This window comes from Oreochromis niloticus, linkage group LG12 (assembly GCF_001858045.2).
Source record: "Oreochromis niloticus isolate F11D_XX linkage group LG12, O_niloticus_UMD_NMBU, whole genome shotgun sequence".
NCBI classification, from domain to species: Eukaryota; Metazoa; Chordata; class Actinopteri; order Cichliformes; family Cichlidae; genus Oreochromis; species Oreochromis niloticus.
The window spans coordinates 31926100-31946367 of NC_031977.2; the positions used below are offsets into that span (position 1 = coordinate 31926100).

General features: G+C 39.8%; 1 protein-coding gene across 1 annotated transcript; it reads right to left on the minus strand.

Moving 5' to 3' along the window:
• Positions 1 to 11139: 11139 nt before the first annotated feature.
• On the minus strand, positions 11140 to 19792 carry ppic (peptidylprolyl isomerase C). Its single transcript, XM_003444503.5, has 6 exons — positions 19386 to 19792; positions 17261 to 17374; positions 15712 to 15805; positions 15515 to 15582; positions 15309 to 15425; positions 11140 to 12663 (listed from the first exon to the last, which is right to left on the minus strand). Exons 1-6 carry the CDS (start codon positions 19488 to 19490, stop codon positions 12535 to 12537), a joined length of 627 nt encoding a protein of 208 aa, XP_003444551.1. The 5' UTR covers positions 19491 to 19792; the 3' UTR covers positions 11140 to 12534.
• Positions 19793 to 20268: the final 476 nt, after the last annotated feature.

Consider the following 20268-nt stretch of genomic DNA (forward strand, 5'->3'; position numbering starts at 1 on the left):
CAATAAAATATAACTATGTGACAAGTAATACGGACCTTTGTTTTTTTAAACTGTCTCTTCTTAGGTGTGACAGTTTTACAGTAGTACGGTGCTCGATCCGTTAACTGAAGTGCGTCATACACAACATTTCTGCCCAGCGTTAAAGAGCTTTGGGTTGTTTGTCCCTATTCTCCAAATTTGACCCATGGGGGTTTAACAGTAACATTTTTCTTCCTGCTGGCTTTGTTAAGCACGAAACATGAAAACTGAAATAGCTTTCGATGGATAAGGTGACGGACATCTTAAAGCAATTCTAAGTTTACCACTTGAGCAGCACAGTTGTCAAGAACAAGTAGAAAGAGGCTGTTTACAGCTCTCAGGATGAACTAGGGCTCAAGCCGTCTAATATGGATCTTTTTTCCACTTTTAGTATCTTTTTTCATCTTCCTCCTCTGGTTTCTCAGTCCCCTTCTCGTTCTTCATGTCTCCCCTCCTTCGCTCCTCCCTCTGCTCCGGCCTTCACTGCTAATTAGTTTCAGAGGGAGAGCAAAGAAGGGTGAGGGAGGGTGAGGAGCAAAGAAAGAGGAGAATAAAGGACACATGAGGAGGAGAGAGAGAAAATGGAGAGTTTAGTAAAAATGACTCTTACTACATTGAGGCTTAACCTAATTATATAGCATACCTGTAACAGCTACGACAACTGCTGCTGTGAGTATCAATATGCAGTGGTAACACTTTTCCAGATGGAATTACTTCTACATTTATTTTATTGCATCTACTAGTACCAATCTACATCTAAATTACATATTGGATAACTGCTTATAGTGTTATTATTACTGGAGCTTAATACTAATGTAGATAAGGTGCAATGCAAAATGTTTTTTGATTTCATAAGCACAAAAAATCCTATTTAATTTAAATGTAAATGAATGTTGTGTCTATATTAAGTTTGTCTCAGGACTCTGCACCATTTCCAGAGTCTTGTTCATATCACTTGTTAATGCCTGTGCAGGGTCGAGGGTGGCACATTAGCTTTTCTTTCCTTTTTTACATTCATAGGTTGATTGCGTGAATTAATGTAAAGCAGAGTTCTCTTGTAAATTCCCGAGGTGTCTGTAGAGAAAGATTCATTACAAATGGCCTGAACTCTGGTGCATGCCTTTGTTCTTCTGTGCACACTAAATGTGTACATTTTCTGACCACACAAATGCAGACGCCAGGGCAGGATGCCAGATCCCAGAGTAGACCTGGGAGAGGAGACATTACACCTCTGGGCTGACATGGCCTCCTTAGACTGGCCCCCATGAAATCAGGACCTGGATAAGAAGTAGTAGAAGTTGGAAGGATTTCTTTGTTTCTTTTACACAGGTTTTAATCCCCTTCCTCGGGCTTGAAATTGGGGTCTGGTTAATAATGTTTGCTCTAAAAGTCTGTGAAACGGGTCTAGAACTTAACTAGCATCCATGTGGCAACGAAAATTAATTTTATGTATATTTTAGAAAAGTCAGGACCTGTGCTATGTAATAACACTCGATCTGCACTGCATGTCTGAACAAAGACCAAACCACAAAGTCAGACTGATTAAGATTATCTAAGATTATCACACAAGATCGCCTAAAATTGTAAAGAGACGGATCATGACAAAAGTATAAAACAGTTTCCAATGTTTTCAGTGTTCCCCGGCCTCCAACTCTGAGGAATCTAAAGGCCGCCAGGACTCTGGAACGAATAACTGAGTAACTGTGGAAGAAAGGCCCTTGTAAGGAAGGTGACCACAAACCCAGCACTCTGCTTATCAGATATTAAGAAGTCCTCTGGAAAGATGGAGAACCTACTAGAAGGACAGCCATTAAAGGATTTAAGAAACCATTTACTTCATCGATCTGGCCTTTACGGTTGACAGAAGCAACTCTGAGGAGATCTGATTAGGTGACAATATCATGGTAGTAGAGCAAAGCATGGTAGTGGTATCATTATGCTGTTGAGGTGCCCACAACTGCAGGAATAGTGGGCACCTCAACAGCTCAACACCTCAAAGTCATCAGGAATAGGAAAGCTTCCTGGTAAAGTCAGGTTTGGAGACATAAAGCCAATCCAGAAGCCAAAAAAGCCCTTGTGGGAGGAGGAGGCAACATCTGATGTCCCATTCTGTGATGCCTACGAACAGCCAGTACAAACATTTTGATGTGTGTGTGAAGCTAACACTGAGTTAGGGATGCTAATGTGTCTTGTTTGACCCCAAGTCTTTTAAAAAATGGACTTAATGAGTTAAAGAATGGTCTGAGCAACCAAAAGCCTTTCACTCAAAACAACTAAAGGAAAAAACCTGGAAAAACAAGAGCACTTTAAATAAAACAATGTCTGACAGAGGAAACTCTCCTCTTCTCTCCTCTCAGTTAGGACTCTAATTGGACGATGAGAGGAGCCCGCTGAGGTTGTTTGGCGTTCGTGTGTGTGTGTGTGTGTGTGTGTGTGTGTGTGTGTGTGTGTGTGTCAGCATTTCGATTTTCTTGCACCATCCCTCTCTTTTCTTGGTTGTTTTAAGGATGAAAAGGAGGAGGAGAAGGTGGAGGAGGTGTCACCACAACTGTACTTGCCAGTGGTGACAGGACAGCAGCTGCTCTCTCTCTCTCTCTCTCCCTCTCTCTCTCTCTCTCTCTCTCTCTCTCTCTCTCTCTCTCTCTCTCTCTCTCTCTCTCCTCATTGGTCTGGATGAACGAAACTCAGGGGAAATCATCACTATGTTTACACCGGCCCCTCCCTCCTCCCACACCACCCACCATCTCTGTCCCATAACCCCCTGCTGCCCTGGCCCATCTAACCGCCCACCCCACCCCACCCCATATCTCTGTTTTCCACCCCATGATGGTGGCTGTTAGACAGATAGAAAGCAATACCCCCCACAAACCCTCCCCTTAACTCTCTCTTGTAAATTTGTGACCTCCGTGAGCATCTGAAGAAAAGAAGAAGGAAGATATGGAGGGAAAGAGAAAATGGCCGGCAATTGTGGTGATGTGATGAGGGAGGAGGGGGGAAAGTAAAGGCCAGACAATTGGTGGTGAGGGATGTGCAAGAGAGGGATGAAGGGGGGAGAATGAGGCCTTGAGAGGGCGATCAATGCGATGTTCACCTGCCGTCCACCTCCCCAATTTAAAGAGAAGGCGCTCTAACGATTTCCCCGGCCGGCTCCCACCGACTGATGGAGCCCGGGAGGAGAGGAGGTGTAGAGAAAGTAGAAAAATTAGGCTTCGACGCAGCAATGCATATAAATGGGAGCGAGGCTGTCAGAAAATTAGCTTTTAATGATGGAATGCATGTAGTTAAGACAGAAACAGAGGCGGGAAATAGCTTTTAATATGTGTGGGTGGTGAAAGAAGTGGAGGCAGAATGAGGCTTTCAACGCAGGGCCGCATACAGATGGGAGCAAAATTACTGGACAATTAGGTGTTAATGACAAAATGCATACAGAGAGAGAAATTTGTGTTTAATGCAATAGCGTTTGTAAGAAAGAAGCAGAGGAAAATAAGCTTTTAATATACGGCTGAATTTAAATGGGACAAAGATCACAGGAGAATTGATGCACACAGTTAAGCGAGAAGAAATTAGTTTTACATTAACCCTCCCACAAGACAGGCTACAGTTAAAAAAAAATGCAATACACAAATGTATGCACAAAGATAAAGAAGAAACTTTAAACTGTAAATCCTCTCAAAATTGAAACAAAGTAGTTTTTTTTGATAAATGCAGGTTTTGGTAAAATTTTAAACAAGCATCCTCACCATAAATCTGAAATATTCAAGACATATCACCTATTAATCTGTGCTTCTGCACATGCATTCTCCCATTTTGTTTTATTTACTGTGTTCTGCATCAGAATGATATTGCACACAAAGGTTTTCTGTTTGTAAAGAGAGAAAAGATCCACATTTATAAGCAAAATAAATCTTTTCATTACTCACATAACTGAAAACAGTTCAAGTCCCACAGAGTTTTTAAAAATCTTATTTTATGTTATCTAAATAAGATAAGATTAGGTAAGAATAAAAGGTTAGGGTTAGGGTTATTGGGTTAGGTCTGATAATGAGGATGACAACTTTTCATTTTGGACATATAAAACAATCAAATCAATATATATACCTGCCTATACATGTACACGTACACATATATATGTGTGCAAAGAAATGAAGCAAAATCTAAATAACATGAAAAAAATACTAAACACCTTTTCTGATGAAATATATTCCAATTACTTTTGAGCACCTAAAAATGAGGGGCTATGCCACGGGTGGGACTTTTACCAAAAACCAATTCAAGTAACTCACTGACTTCAAGATGAATAAATAGAGCAAATATGCTAACTCTTTTACAGACTTTAGGACTTATTCCTGCATTGCTCTTATTGAGTCTGAGATAAAAAGTCTTCTTTGTGTCTATCTATCCAACAACTTTGTGATTAGCTCTATAATTTCACAGGCAGCTGATATCAGGCACGAAGTCTTTTGGTCCACGTGTGTCGATATGTAATTTGGTTCAGTGGCAGTCTCAGTCTGCTCAGTTCTACAGTGTTATATGTCAAAGTGACTGGTAGAAATGTCAGCAGACTAATTCCTGGGCATTTACTACAGCTGGTGGCCCCAGTGATTCTGAATTTGAATTGACTGTGTGTCATTGTCATAATATCAAAGCTACAATAAGACACACTGATATAACTGACCGCCCATCCTCCTCCTCCGGCTTGTTCTGCCTTTGAGACATGTGACTATTTACGTTCCCGCTCTCCTGCCCCGACCTGTCAGCCCTGTCAATATGATTATTCCTGCCTCTAATTGAAGTCAGAGATGAGAAGGAAGGATGAGGTGGGGGAAAGAAGGAAACTGTCGTTTTAAAGGAGGACGGAGGGGAGTGTGAGACTCCTCTGCACATGTTAAGAGTATTGAAAATGAGGTGCTGTAAAGTGAGGAAAGAACTTGACTGTTAGTTGTTAGTTTGAAAAAAACCTGTAGATTTGAAAACTCTGGACTTCTACTCAAGTAAGACTGAATCCAGTTCCACTGTGTTTCAGATGTACTCACTAAAATAATATATCCTGTCATATTAGGCATTGCTAAATTTTCTAATTATAATGTTAGTGTAATGTTAGTGTATAATGTTAGTTTTTTATAGATGGTTCAGTATGGTGTCAATTAAAGGAGATATCCCTGATATGGTCACAGGTTTATTCACTATCACTTAAAACTAGGGACTGAGCCCAGAAAGTCATCAGGAAAGTGTTAAAAGAGGTCACAGATGGAGGGAGTTCCTCTTTTTCTAAAGTCTTCTGTACAACCAAAAGAGTTTTGTTACCAGAGGAACTGCAAAGTAGTGTCCAAGAAGAACAATTAGTCTAAAATGAGTATAATATTTCTTCCTTGTGATCACCATTTACACCTGGGACACTTCAGGCTTTGCTTGACCTCTGCCTATGACTTCAGTGGCCTCAAAATGCACTTGTCCAGTAATGAGTAGCTCTAAAAAAAATCTCACGTCCTTTATAACTTAAAGAGCTTTAGAAAAGAGTACATTTCACTTCAAAAGGCTGTAAGGTCTGAGTTCAAACTGTAGACTGTTTTACTGAAGACTGTTTCCCAAAGATTTTTGGATTGATTTTGTAGAAACTTAAGTTAATAAAAAATGTGAGAATTACTTTGCTCACTTAGTTTACACAGTAGAAACCGTAACAGTGTGAGGAGCAATTATTGCGGACATAACCAAACACTGGCTCTGCTTCAGAGAGCAACGCAAGTCCACAAACTGTAAGGAGGGTTGGGCTGTGAGTTTCATGTCCACTACCAATATGTCAAAGCACCAACCCAAAGGACACCTTTTCCTTTTTATAAAAATCACAGTATAAAGTAAAGACCTTACAGGAGGGCCCGTTCTCCTACCTCGATCAGTGGTGTGGCTGGTGTTCACGTCTTTTGGCATCTGTGCTTGAACACACCGAGCTATGGCATTTGTCTGGAGGATTGCCACTCCAGAGATTTGTCAAAGAGCAGGGTCACTGCTAGGGACATATTTTAGGTCAAATCTTTTTCTTAACCCGAACTGAGGAGTTCTATTACCGAAAACTAACCAGTAGGTGAAATGAAAACAAAACAGAAAGAAAAGTCCAAAACACAAAGGTCTCCTGGCTGACAAGACAGCAATTTATGCTACTGTAAACATGCCAATCCTGTAACACAGACATAGGTCTTTAAAAAATTACTGCTATCTCATAGTGGCACATTTTGTTGCACACTGATTGAGAAGGCATCTGACTTAATGGTGTTATATTATCTTCTGGGATTACAGCGCTGTAGAGGGAAAAAAGGGTGATAACAGATTATTTTTCAATTGCACATTTTTTTCATTATTATCGACTGAAATTGTTTGATGAAATATAAAAATAAGAAAAACAAATATAATAATTATTCTTTAATAAGAGCCTGAATGCGGCCTAACATTTCTGTATAAGCTGTTGTGGGTAGTTTAATTTGGGGTTGGGTGTTGGTTGTGCGCAGGTTAGCTGTTAGTTCTCAAAGCAACTCTCTCTGTCTGATGATGTGTTTGCAGCTGACCTTTAAACAACTCTGTCCCATCATCCTCTGCTTCTCTTACAGAGGCCCACAGGGAGTGAACGCACACACACACACACACACACACACACACACACACACACACACACACTGGGTTATACAGAGGTAGAAAGAAGAGACAAACACACTCACATGCATGTAAATGGGGTTCTCTCGGCACAGGGATACACACAGTATACATGTAAAAATGTGCACACACAAACCCTAGAGAAACACACACACACGCACACACACACACACACACACACACACACACACACACACACACACGCACACACACACAGAGGCATCACTGTCTGAGGTTTGGTGGTAATGAGGCCTGTCATCCTTCCACGCAGCCTCTCTCCCTCCCTCTTTCTCTTTTCTTTCTTTCTTTTTTCATTGATCCACTAACAGATCCCCAATATAACAACTAGCAGTCGCTGTGGGAGCATCCCCTCGTTCCTCTCCTCTCCTCCTCCTCCTTCTCCTCGACACGTATCCCTCTGGACCATTTAAAAACCTACCACCACTTTCTCTCTCTCTGTCCTCTGCCTCTCTGTCTCTTTCCCTCTGTGTCTTTCTATCGTGTTTTGTTTCTCTCCTCCGTCCTCCTAAACCCCCCTCCATCTCCGGCTCTCGGCTCCTTCGCCGGGTTCAGACAGTCTTGTTATATCGGCTGACAAACAGAAAGGGGTTTCTCCACGGCGTGCCGATGTGGAGGTGGTGGATGTTTAAGGTGGTAGTTTGTCCATCTGTCCATCGTCTCACCTGGTGTTCCTGTGGAAAAATAAAACAACCCCAGCTAGGAAATATAGACTCAGCTGAGAAGTTTCAGAGAGAGGAAAGTAACAGGATCAAAAAATGACATTTCTGAGTGAGTTTATATTACATCTAAAATAAGCTTCCAGTCTTACAGGCTACCAGCAGAGCCCTTATTTATTTTATTAGCACATAGTGGCTTTCAAACCTTTAAAACAGATTATTTTAAATGTCTCTATTTAGCTTTAATTCGCTGACAGTGAGTTGCAGGTCAGAACAGTTGTAAGGTTTCTAAATTACAAAAGTTGTTTTAACTGGTTTCAAATGGAAGACTTTTTGCCACAACTTTGTGATCACATACAATTAAGCATCTACAGATGATCGTTTAACAAAATTATGAGATGAACAAAGGTTTGGATGTCCTAAGTGAATCTTAAGACACTTCTTACTTGCCACAATTTCTTTATTAGTCATCTTTACAGCTTGATATGCACTGTAGCAGCGTGACTAAGTACTGAAAACATAAAAGAATGGAAACTTGAAGCCAGGATATACATGTTCTTAAAATTTAAATCATTCAAAACTATGTCTACTCATGAATTCATAACAAATGGACCAAATAAGACATGCAGTACACATAGAAAAAAAAGACACGACCACCATTATTTCAACCAGGCAGTTTTTAGACTCCAGATGTGAAGTAGTTCTGTAATGTTTAATTTACCTCTTAATGGGACCATAATTTAGAAAACCAACCAGGTTCAAATTAATCAGGATATATAAAAAAGACTGAAACCATAAGTTCATCAATAACTTTTTACTAAGGTGATAAATCAAAGCAAAAACTTTGATTGAAGCAGGGTGATTGCAGGGACTGTGATACAGTCTGATTTGTTTTTGCAATCAGAGGACAGTCCTCATTTCTTCGTGTTACTGTGGTCCCTAAAAACACTCTGGCCTCTCATTGCTCTCTGCTTGACAATTTTAGCAGACCACAGAGTTGGAGCAAAGAAAGCAAAGAAAGCAAAGAACAGTCCAAGCAGCACATAATATCAGAAACACAATGAGGCCGTAAGATGTTTCTGCATCTGTTACGTAAAAACTGAAACAGTTTTACACCAGTTGCAGAGCTGATTTGAAGTTCAAAACCAGGAAATTAGAAAGAATGAGGTAGACGAAAAATTGTAAGAAATCACAAAAATATGTTTCTCTATAACAAAATATCCAATATTCCACAACTCAAAGAAATTAATCTTTGGTGTCATGTTTAACCAGTAATTTTAGTTAATTTTAGAAGTAATCTAGTACGGTAACTGTGTAACGTGTAGATTTAATGACATTTAGAATCAAATGAACAAACCAGAAACATGACAGGAAACGAACGTGAACAATCTGAGCAGATAAACAAACCAACGACCTTTCTGATTATTTAAATACCTCTCCCATATTCTGTTCATCTTTAGCTGCTCTGTAATAAACAGGTGTCAGTGAAATTATTTTCTTATTTTGTTAATTTGTGAAGATCTGACTTTTCAGAAGGAGGAAGGCTTTGAGCAGACGGCTGTGATACATTTCATTGTTTTCTGTCGACTTCCTGTCTTCCTCCAGAGATTTCTGCTCCATTTTGACCTTTGTGTTCGAAGATGTTTTCCCCCCTGTGTGTGTGTGTGTTTATCTGTTTGTATCAGTGTGTGTATGTGTGTATGTTGTAGAACAGGGGAAAACAAATCACCCGCTGTAGTTCTCATTAGCAGCAGTTTTGTGTCAGCGCTGAGAGATCAGCTGTCAGCTCTCGGCCTTCCGCTGCAGCTTCACCTTTTACCAACTATAATTACACCATTTAACAGCAACGCTCCTCAAACAGCCACCCGCAAATGCTTAAAGTAGGGTTTAATATACAGCACAAAGGCTGTTTGGATTGTTTAGTGTAGGTTTGTAACTGTAAGACAACAGGTGTTGTGTTCCAGTCATACCTATTCACAACTATTCAAACAGATTATCTGTAATTGATCATTGATATATATATATAAAATTATGTTAACTCTCTCCATAAATCTGTACACAGCGGGTAAAATTTAACACATCACCAATTTGCTAAGTAATATGTTTCTAAGTAAATATATATCTGACATGAAATTCTCACCAGATGTCGGTAACAACCCTTCCAATCCACACATGCGAAGAAATCAAACCATAATGTCCATAATATGTGTAATAATGAGAAATGAAAAAGTATGAAGTAGGTACATGCTTGGTGAAATTTATTTAATCCTTCATACAAAAGTCTTTGTTGGTGATGACAGCTTCAAGAAGCCTCCTTATGTAGAAACCAGTCACATGTGGGATTTTGGCCCATTCTTCCATTCAAACAGTCTTCAGATCCTGAAGGTTCCAGTGGCCCCTTTCATAAACTCTGAGCTTTAGTTGTTCCACAGATTTTCATTTGGATTCAGGTCTGGTGATTGGCTGGGACATTCTAGCAGCTCTATTTTCTTTCTCTGAAACCATTGAGAGCTTCCTTGGCTGCGTGTTTGGGATTATTGTCTTGCTGAAACGTCCACCATCATTTTATCCTCATCATCCTGGTAGATGGCAGCAGATTTTTATCAATTATATCAAGCGTGCTTGTGCCATGTGCTGGCAAAACAGCCCTACATGATGACATTCCCACCTCTAAACTTCACTCTTGGTATGGGATACCTTTAGACCTCCAAACATGGTGTATATACTGAATTCTCCCAGTTTTTTACAGGCTTGTCTAAATGTTGTCTAAATGCACTTTAAACGTGCTTCAATATGCTTTTTCTTCAGCAATTGAGTCTTGCACGGTGAGCGTGCATAGAGGCTATGGGCTGTGCATTACCTATTGTTTTCCTTTGAAATAATTGTACCTGATGATTTCAGATCTTGCTGTAGCTCTCCACTAGTGGCCCTTGGCTCTCAAACAACTCTTCTGATAATTATTTTCCCTACTCTGTCTGAAATCTTGTGAAAAGCACCTGATCGTGGCCGGTTCATTGTGAAATGATGGTCTTTCCACTTCCAGATTATGGCACCAACAGTGATCACTGGAAAATCTTCTGCAATCAATGTCAGTCACAATCAGTGTGTTTTGCAAAAGTAAGGCTGTGAAGGTCTTGAGCTCAGTTTTTATGTGTGACACCTATTTATACGCCATGAGTTGGGACTGAACCAGCTGATATTAATTTATGCTAAGTGGCAGGATTGCTTTCTAATTACTGATAGACTTTGTCATGACTTTCCATACCTTTTGGCACCTGCCTTTCTCCATGTGTTCAATACTTTTTCTGTGTCATTTCTCACTGTTACACAACTTAATATATGGCCATGGTTTGTCTCTTTGCGTGTGTGGATTGAATGGGTTCTTACCAACATCTGTGCAGCAAGCAATAAGCCATTTTTATTGTCATATGAAAATTCACCATATCAGAATCCATACGAGATGAGCATATTTAATCCTAATTACAGTTTTTAAAAAGGGACGTTTATGCTTTTACTGCTTGTAGGTTGTATATTTTGGGGGTTGTGTTCGTAGCATGTGTCAAAAACCACCTAAACAGTCATTTATGTTAGGGGCTTAAAAAAACAAAACAATGTGATTTACAATGTTTATAATGTTAATTTTATTATCATTTAGTGGCTTCTTAATTGTTCCACTTGATATGACACACAGAATTTACAGCTACCTGAATTAGCAAAGAGGACCAGCTGATGGCTGATGGTAGGTGAATGGTGAAAAGCCAGAGACACAAGAAGTAAAAACAAATATAAAGACTAGTTCCGGTTGTTTTGCAATAACATTTTTATTGTAGAAAACATATTCATTGGCACTTTCCTTTATTGTTGCTGAAATAAAGAAAAAATGTTTCTTAAAGAGGTTTAAATGTTGTATTAGCTGCAGTGGCACAAGAATATGTTCTACAGTATGTTACCATGACAGTTTTGGGGTCATTACAAAAGAACTGTGACAGTTCACCAACTTCACTGAAAAGCGTCCGTACAGAACTCATTTTCACAATTTTTGAACCATTTCATCCTGCGCAGTTTGTGCTGTAGTTTTTGCAAACATGATATGGTGCATAATGTGTTCCCAAGCACAATGCAAACGCTATGTTTACAGTGATGCAATGTTAAAAAAAACATTATCTGGCACTTGACATGTGCTACATATTTCTTGCATATGCATGTTAACGGATTTTAAAATTCTGATATTTATGAAATAGATGCATAGGAAGTGCATTTGGCAAAGAAAAAATGATTTGGCCACAAATGCTACATAAGTGTTTCTGATGGCAGATTATACAGTGTCTTCATTATTTGTTACTGATGCTAGATGATACTAACTGGCATCATCCACGTAAAGTAGTGAAGTATACTAATGTGTAACACCATTAGCATTTACCACAGTGAACCTGATGAATACTGAACACAGCGACTCACACACTGCCACGACTCCTCTGTTAAAGACTTTGTATTTTGAGGTGTTGATATGTTTTTCTTTTTCCCTGCCGCGACTCTGAAATGGGTCATTTCGGAAATGTAAAGCTTCCATTTGATGGTCTAAGAATGGCAAACTAATATTAATATTAATACTAATACTAATATTTATGAACCTGTACATTGGCACTCCAGGTTTAACACCTTCTTTTGAACTGTTTTCCTGTTTTCTCAGAAAGTTAATACCTGTTAGCTACTGTAACGATTTCTGTTAATAACTTAATAGAAATTTCCAATTTATATTACATCTGCATACAATGGAAATCAATCAGAAGTCACGATATGCTTTAGCTACTTTACCCACAATTGCCGAATGCTAACAAGGTAGCATTAGCAAGCTCATTATTACTATACATGTTAAGAATTACAATACTTAACATGTATAGTACCTCTTAGTTAACATTAGCCACTGGTGTATGTTAGCATGTAAACATTAGCTTGTGAGTTAATATGTTCCCAGTTAGCATCATATGAGCTTGCTTGGTGAAATTTTCAGACTTTTTTAGTTATAAGTGTGTTAAAAAGTACCCAGTCCAACATGCTAGCACCCCAGAAAGAGCACGTTAACATACTAAAGGAATTTTAAAAAACTGGCACGCTTTCAGTGGGACTAATGATTAATCACTAGTGTATAGTATTTTCTACTATATTTCTCCTACAGACAGTCTTGCACCATTGGCATTTACCAGCCCTCCACCTCCACTACGAAGGGCTCTTTAACGGGGATCCTGCCACTGTTGACGATCACACACTCTGTGTATGGCAGGTTCCTGTCGTTGGTGTCCTGAAGCTCAATGGTGTGAACCACAGCCTGCAAAAGGAGATCCACAGAAGCAGGTTAGATACTTTATTTTAGTGACAGTGAATCACACATCAGTTTGTTTTGGATGTCATCTTTAACATGCAGTGCAATATTTCCACTAAACACGTGACAACACGATTTTGAACGTGTGACAATGGATCAAGTCATTAAAGTCCCATTCACACAGGTCTTAAAACTAGCATTTGACCATCTGGTAACCACAGGTTGTGAGGGGAAAACGTGCATTCCCTAATTCTTGTGTTCTTAGTTTGAATACAAGTGATGGACTTGCAAACAATGTCTTGCTATTCTCATAAGCTTTAATGAAAAGTACAACCCAAACCGGAAATAAAGAAGGTTTGCCTTCAAAGTAAAATTGCACCTTTTTAAACTTACTGGCTGTGGGGTTAAGACAACTTTTACTTTGAAGGCAAATATTCTCCATTTTGCATCACACTTTGTCACATTTATGCTATTAATTAGCAAGTATTTGCAGCCAAAAATGAAAAACTACAGATAAATGCAGAAATCTGATGGGAATCAAAGCAATCACTAGAAGGTTTTTGGTGCAGCCAATCTCCAACCTTCCTTTTATCTCAAAACTTTATGAAAGAACAGTTGTCAAACAGCTAACAGATCATCTGCAGAGGAATGGCAGGTTTCAGAGCCCATCACAGAAACAGCTTTAGTGAAGGTTACAAATGATCTTCTTATGGCCTCTGACAGTGGACTCATCTCTGTGCTTGTCCTGCTAGACCTCCGTGCAGCGTTTGATACTGTTGACCATAATATTTTATTACAGCGATTACAGCACGCTGTAGGTATTACAGGTACGGCCCTGCAGGGGTTTGTATCATATCTATCTAATAGACTCCAATTTGATCATAACACACACCAATTAGTTAAACTGCAGGAATGTCTTAAAGACATAAAGACCTGGATGGCCGCTAACTTCATGCTTCTTAATTCAGATAAAACTGAGGTTATTGTACTCGGCCCTAAAGATCATAGAAATATAGTATCTAACCAGATTTTTACTCTGGAAGGCATTACCTTGGCCTCCAGTACTACTGTGAGGAACCTTGGAGTCATTTTTGACCAGGAAATTTCCTTCAATGCACATACTAAACAAACAAATAAGACTTCTTTCTTCCATTTGCATAATATCTCTAAAATCAGAAATCCTTTACAGCACACGATTAGAAAATGTCCTTCCTTTCCTACCTTCTTCTACCCAGGGCAGATTCAGTCTGATAATGATGAACAAAACCTGCCAAATTAAAACATATTTTCCACTTCCATGTGTAGTATTTATCTTATTCTGTCCCTTGTTACATTACACTCACTGTTTTCTCAGCACTTTGCCTTTACTACACTCTCAGAGAAAGCCCAGTATTTTGGAAACCTAAGTAATAGTTTCCTGCCCTCTGTTGCGCCCCCACACCTCAGAACATTGCTAATACTGACCTTCCCTACCTCCAGCCTTTGAATGCCTGTGTTCATCTCTCTTGTTGCTTCCTTGTACCTCAAGATTAAAATCTTCTATTTGATTTAATGTTTTGCCAAGTTTTGCTCCTGCTGAATGCAGCCCAAGTCTGGATTATTTCCTGTACGGGTGGAGTTCCTGAAGCTGTACTAGAAACTAGTTCGCCTGTGGCAGACCTTTCAGAACAAATACAAGGACTAAGAGAATCAAATGTGAGCTTACTTTCTTTAATAGTTTGTAGATTTAGTAACTCATTAGCTCTCAGTGAAGAGTCTTTGAGCTTCCTGAAAACCAGAGTCCTCTCATACCAGCTGTGTTCAGCTCAAACATCAGTACTCTTCTTTAAAAATAGAAAAATAAATAAATAAAAACGGAAGAAGGAAACAGAACTTTATGAGCCCTCTGAGCAGACAGGAAAATGCCTACCCCAGCTCTCCTTTTAAGTAGGAGGGTCCAGTTTTGTGATAATATGCAACTGTTTAATGTCTCTTAGGTGCACTTTGTGTTAATTTGGAGTTTTGTGCATTACATGCAAATGCTTCTCTTTAGTGTGATTTTTCATCTTGCTGGTCATTCTTATTTTGATCTCCATTTATGGCTCATTCAGCTGAATTGTTTATGTTTTGACATGTTTGAATGGGACTGCTAATTACTCATGGTTCTTCACAGGTAATGTTAGTCGACACCTTGCTTCTGCCCGTTTCTACCCATTCAATTATTATTAGGCTTTTTTTGGCCAATTACAAATTAAAGTCTGGACAACATTTTAGGTCCATCTAAGAGGGCACAAAGACAACCATAAAAAGAAAAGAAAAACATTTTAACATTCGTTTCAGCATGTAATACTGGTTGGTTGGCAGTCCAACAGTTTCCCATCTCTATTTCTGTTCATATATTTTATGCTCAATTTGTTCTGGCTTTGTTTTCATTTTCTCTTTGGATTGTTTTTAGTTCTCTGCTGTCACTGAGGTCATTTTATGCATCTCTGAAGTTTTTTTGAGATTCTGCTCAGGGGCCCCACTTCTGTATCACACCGCTCACCCTGTAGGCTGTTAACAGATTATTTCACAGTCAGGACACATTTGCACAAATAAACCCACACCTTCTCCTCCCCTGCAACCAGATGTAAGAAAAAGATTAATGGAAAAAAATCTTAAGTTCCACCCACCATCCCATCCAGGACTTTGCCAAAAACCACATGTTTCCCATCCAGCCACGGAGCTTTGGAAGCTAGGATGAAGAACTGGGACCCATTGGTGTCTGGCCCAGCATTTGCCATGCTCACCTGGTACACAGTTACACACACAACTCTTTGTTATGTCATGTTATCATTTTCATATTTAGGTTTGAGTCAACTAATGAGAGTGTGCTCACCCAGCCTGCTCCAAGGTGCTTCAGTTTGAAGTTCTCATCTGCAAAAGTTGTTCCATAAATACTGTGACCTAGATTTTAAAAAAAGAGGATTCAGGAGATTCAGTTAAGCTCTGATGGATTTTTTTTTTTTTTCTGAAATGTAAAATGATCAAGGTTTTAATTCAATGTGTAGGTACTACTTTGACTTTCATTCCTACCTCCAGACCCATCACCAGCTGTGAAATCTCCTCCTTGGATCATAAAATCCTTGATGACTCTGTGAAACTTCGTCCCTTTGTACCCATAACCTTTCTGCAGAGACACATGTAAAAACATAATGCTGCAACACAAAGACCACTGTGCATCAAGAGTGATACACAATTATGAAACTGCAAAACAAAAAAAACAAAAAAAGAATTGATCAAAGTGAAAACTAGATTTTTCCTTTTTTCCTTTTTCACCACCTGTGGATACATTTGTATGTCACAAACATGTTATGGAACTCAAAATATAAACATGTTGTACAAGTAACCTTGGAAACAATGTCAACGCTAATTTCCAACTTTCTGAGGCCTTTATGGGGCCTGACTGACATGTTGTGGTTATGATGATGGCTACATTTAATCGCCATTAATCGCTACCCCTAAATGTTATGTGTGTGTTTTCATCTGTTTGTGTATTCACATGCAAGTTGTATTTGACATATTAATTTGTAAAGATTATATACATTCACTGATCATTTCATTAGCTACACCTGTTGAATACTTGCTAATACAAATATTTCATCTGCCAGTCTCGTGACAGCAGCTCAGTGCATTTAGGCATAGAGACTGCTGAAGTTCAAACCAGCATCAGAGCAACTGAATGAGGAAGACGGGTGCTTTCAGTGAATGTGGCATGGTTGTCTGTGTTGTACTGGAGTATTTTGGTCTACTGGATTGTTTCTGCCAAATCAATTCTAGGGTTTAAAGAGAAAATATCTAGTGAGCGGCAGTTCTTTGGGCAAAAATGCCTTTTAGATGCCAGATGTCAGAGGAGAATAGCCAGACACCTTCAAGCTGACAGAAAGGCAACAGTAACTCAAAAAGCTAACCAAGGTATGCAGAAGAGTATCTCTGAATTTCCAGATTGCTGAACCTTGAAGCAGATGGGCTACAGCAGCAGAAGACCAGGATTCAATGACCACAGTTTGTTTTCATGGGCATTGTATTTTGTTGCCTGCTTTAATAAGTCTTGATTTCTGCTACAATATTTGGATGTACCGTGTATCAACAGGTTGATGGTGGTGGCGTAATGGTGTGGGGGAATATTTTCTTGGCATAATTTGGCCCCCCAATACAAACTGAGCACTTGTTTTAACACCACAGCCACAACACAGAATATTGTTGCTGACCACACTCTGCCAATTTTCTGATGGCTGCTTCCAACAGGTTAGAAAGCTGAAATCATCTTAAACTGTTCTCTTGGGCATGAGAATGAATTCACTCAAAGGTCACCAGATGTCAGTCCAACAGACCACCTTTAGGATGTGGTGGAATGGGAAATTCACATCAAGGATGTAACTGTCATGCCAATATGAACCAAGATCTCTGAGGAATGTTTCCAGCACCTTGTTGAATCTTTGCCATAAGAGATTCAGGCAGTTCTGAAGGCAAAAGAGGTTCCAACCCAGTACTAGCAGGGTGTAGCAATTGAAGTGACTGCTGAATATATACCATAATCACATTAGTGTGTGTGGAAATGTGTATTTGTCCAACATCATCCTACCTCTCCAGTTGCCAGTGCGACAAAGTTATTCACTGTTAGAGGGACGACCTCTCCAAACAGACCAATGACGATCCGCCCCACCTCATGACCTCCCACCGTTATGTCAAAAAATACCTGGAAAACAAAACAGCTGTCATTTAATAAAACGTCATACAACGTATTGCCAGCATTTCACACATGTACTGCAGCCATGTACTTTTCTAGACATGTGATGACCAACTAAGCTTTTGTGAGAACAGAAAAGCGGCGTCCAGTGTCCTTCCTCTTGTACACGCTTTCAAGATAATGACCTTACCTAAAATAAACCCATTTCCAGAAGCCATATTCACCCGAAGTGCACAATTTAAACAATGCTCCTCCAGGGTTTTTTAGGAGCTTGAGAGTGAGTTTAAGATACCATGTGAATTTAGCTGTCTCCTACAGTCCCATTTATTTTTTTATAGTCTGAAGTTAGAGGATCATCCAAGTACATCCCACTGTTGCAAATAGTAGGAGCCTTTGTAAACATGACGCCAAAGGAATCATCTCCATCTGATAAGCCGGAGAGGTTCAGATAAAACTTTATGTAGCACATGGATGTCAACATTAATTTTGTCAAAATCATAATTTCATGGTAAAGAATTAACTTCCATGCTCTTATGCAAACTTAACTCTGAGTTTATTATTCAACTTTTTATACTGAGCACTCATCCTCTGCGTCTATATGGAAGCGTGCTACTTTTCCTTTGCAACCAGAATATGTCTTGAATATGTGGGTGAGGCCATATTAACCGTAATAGGGAGTCAGTTTCCCTCTGCCATCTCTGTTGCATTTACGTATCAGGTTTCTGTGGCTCCAAAAACGGACCAGAGCTCCTACTTTAGAACATCATATCACAGAAATGTGTGGTTTCATTAGAGCTATGCACCCTTTAAGCACAGAATAAAAGAAATACAACAACTACAATGTCAAGACAGGATCTCATGGCTGTTTAAAGAAGGTCCTTAACATCGCCTCAGGGTACACCAGGGTTTGAGCTCCACATATGTTAACATAGTGTTTGCAAAATGGTTCTGAAAGTTCAGGTGTGGGGGTTTTTGTATCATCAAAACATTATTATTGCAATATAAAACTCCATGTTACACATTTACTTTGTATTTTCTATGCAGCTTTTCCATCTTAAAAAAATAAAATAATAATAATAATAATAAATCCAGAATTAAAAGAGTATGTAACATCAAAGGTTGTAATTGACACTAACGAGGTTAACAAGGGTGAAAACTGAGAAGAAACCAAATAAAGAAAAGAGGTGCTGCCTGTCTTATGGTCTGTATCTGTGCAAGATGTCAACAGGCCTCAGCCCAAGTATATCAAGTTTTTTGAGAGGTTAGCCAATACCAACATGGTGCCAGAAAAGCTAAAGACACTTAGAGACCAAATGTTCCTCATGTAAGAAATCTGATGTGTGATGCACCTGTAAATGCAGATGCAGGAGTCAGATTCTTGTTTTTAAAAAAACAGAGAATAATCCTACAATGAAAAAAAAACGAGCCAAAGGCATGCCAGATGATAGACAGGTAATTTTATTGAAAATCACGCTGTAGTGATTTTTCTTAATACACTTTCTGCATGTTTAAATGAATTTCAAAGTAAAAGCAGGAATCTGGTTCACACACTGTGGCTGAATAACCGAGTGTGAGTTTAACAGATGGCTTTTGCAGATGTTGGGCGGCTCGTGCCTTTTCGGGGTTTGTGCATGTTTATTACAGCCTCTGATTAAGGAGGTCACACATTTATCTAAGAGTGTGCGCGTGTGTTCGCCTGCGGGCAAACGCACTACGCATTAAGTTCATCTCAATGGACACGTGTACAGCTGTGTGTACAGCTGTGTGTATGTGTGTGTGTGTGTGTGTCCCACATATTCTCGAAGAATCACGGAGACAGAAGCCTTGGCCTCCTCCTATCGTCACCGGACACGTCTCCCCTCGCACTCCGGGTGACCTGTGCGCGCGTGCCCTTCCTGCAGTACCGCACTTCTGCGGGATCGCCGTGAACGCACGAGAAGATGCAGATCTAGCACGCGAAAAAGAAGCCGACGCGGTTTTGGATTAATGCAAATAAATGCGGCAAAATATCGGCACCCACCTTCTCTGTGACTTTCGGTCCTGTCCGTGAAACTGCGCCGGACACCGACTGCAGGACGACGGCAGAGAGGAAAAGGAGAGCGGGGAGGCTCGTCCGGAGGTCCATCTTTGATTAGCGGAGACAGGCCCCTGCTGCGAGAACCGCCGAAAGGGCGAGAGGATAAAGAGGCAGTCACAGCAAGTCACAGCTGGAAGGCTGGCCGGGGAACGGCGCTCATAACCCGGCTACATCATAAGACCACTCCCCCCTGTGGGCTGAGTCTCGACCAAAGACCTGCCTACTGAGAGGGAGAGGAGAGCAGACAGAGTGAAAGGAAAAGACGGGACTGAAGAGGAAACAAGAATAGCAGAGAAAATAAATGTTAAGACTTGAGAAAGAGGAGAGGAGGTTTAAGCAAATAGATGAGAGGAAGCAAAGTGACAGTGGAGGAGAGGAGAGACGAAACAACAGGAGAAAATTTAATTTAAATGGAAAAGGGAAAGAAAATTAAAGAAGAGGAGAAAAGATGAGCAATGACTTAGAAAAACAAGGGAAGGACACAGTGAGAGGGGGAAAGATCTGAGGTGAATAATCAAGGGAATGAGGATATATGACAAAACAAGGAGAGGAAAAAATGGAAGAGAATACAAGGAAGCGACATGTGAGGAAACAGGTGGAGAGAACACAAAGTTAATAAAGGAGATTTGAGGGAGAAGTCAAAGAAATAGTGGTGCTTTGCTGATATTAAAATAATAGATTCAATACATGTGGCTTTATGCCTTTCTAACCATTATTTCTTTTACCCGTTTACTTTTTTTTTGCCCAGAAAATGATGATAGGCACCTGACCTGGGTATTTATAAACTGGATGTTGCTTAACTCATTTAGGAATACCTAAATACCTA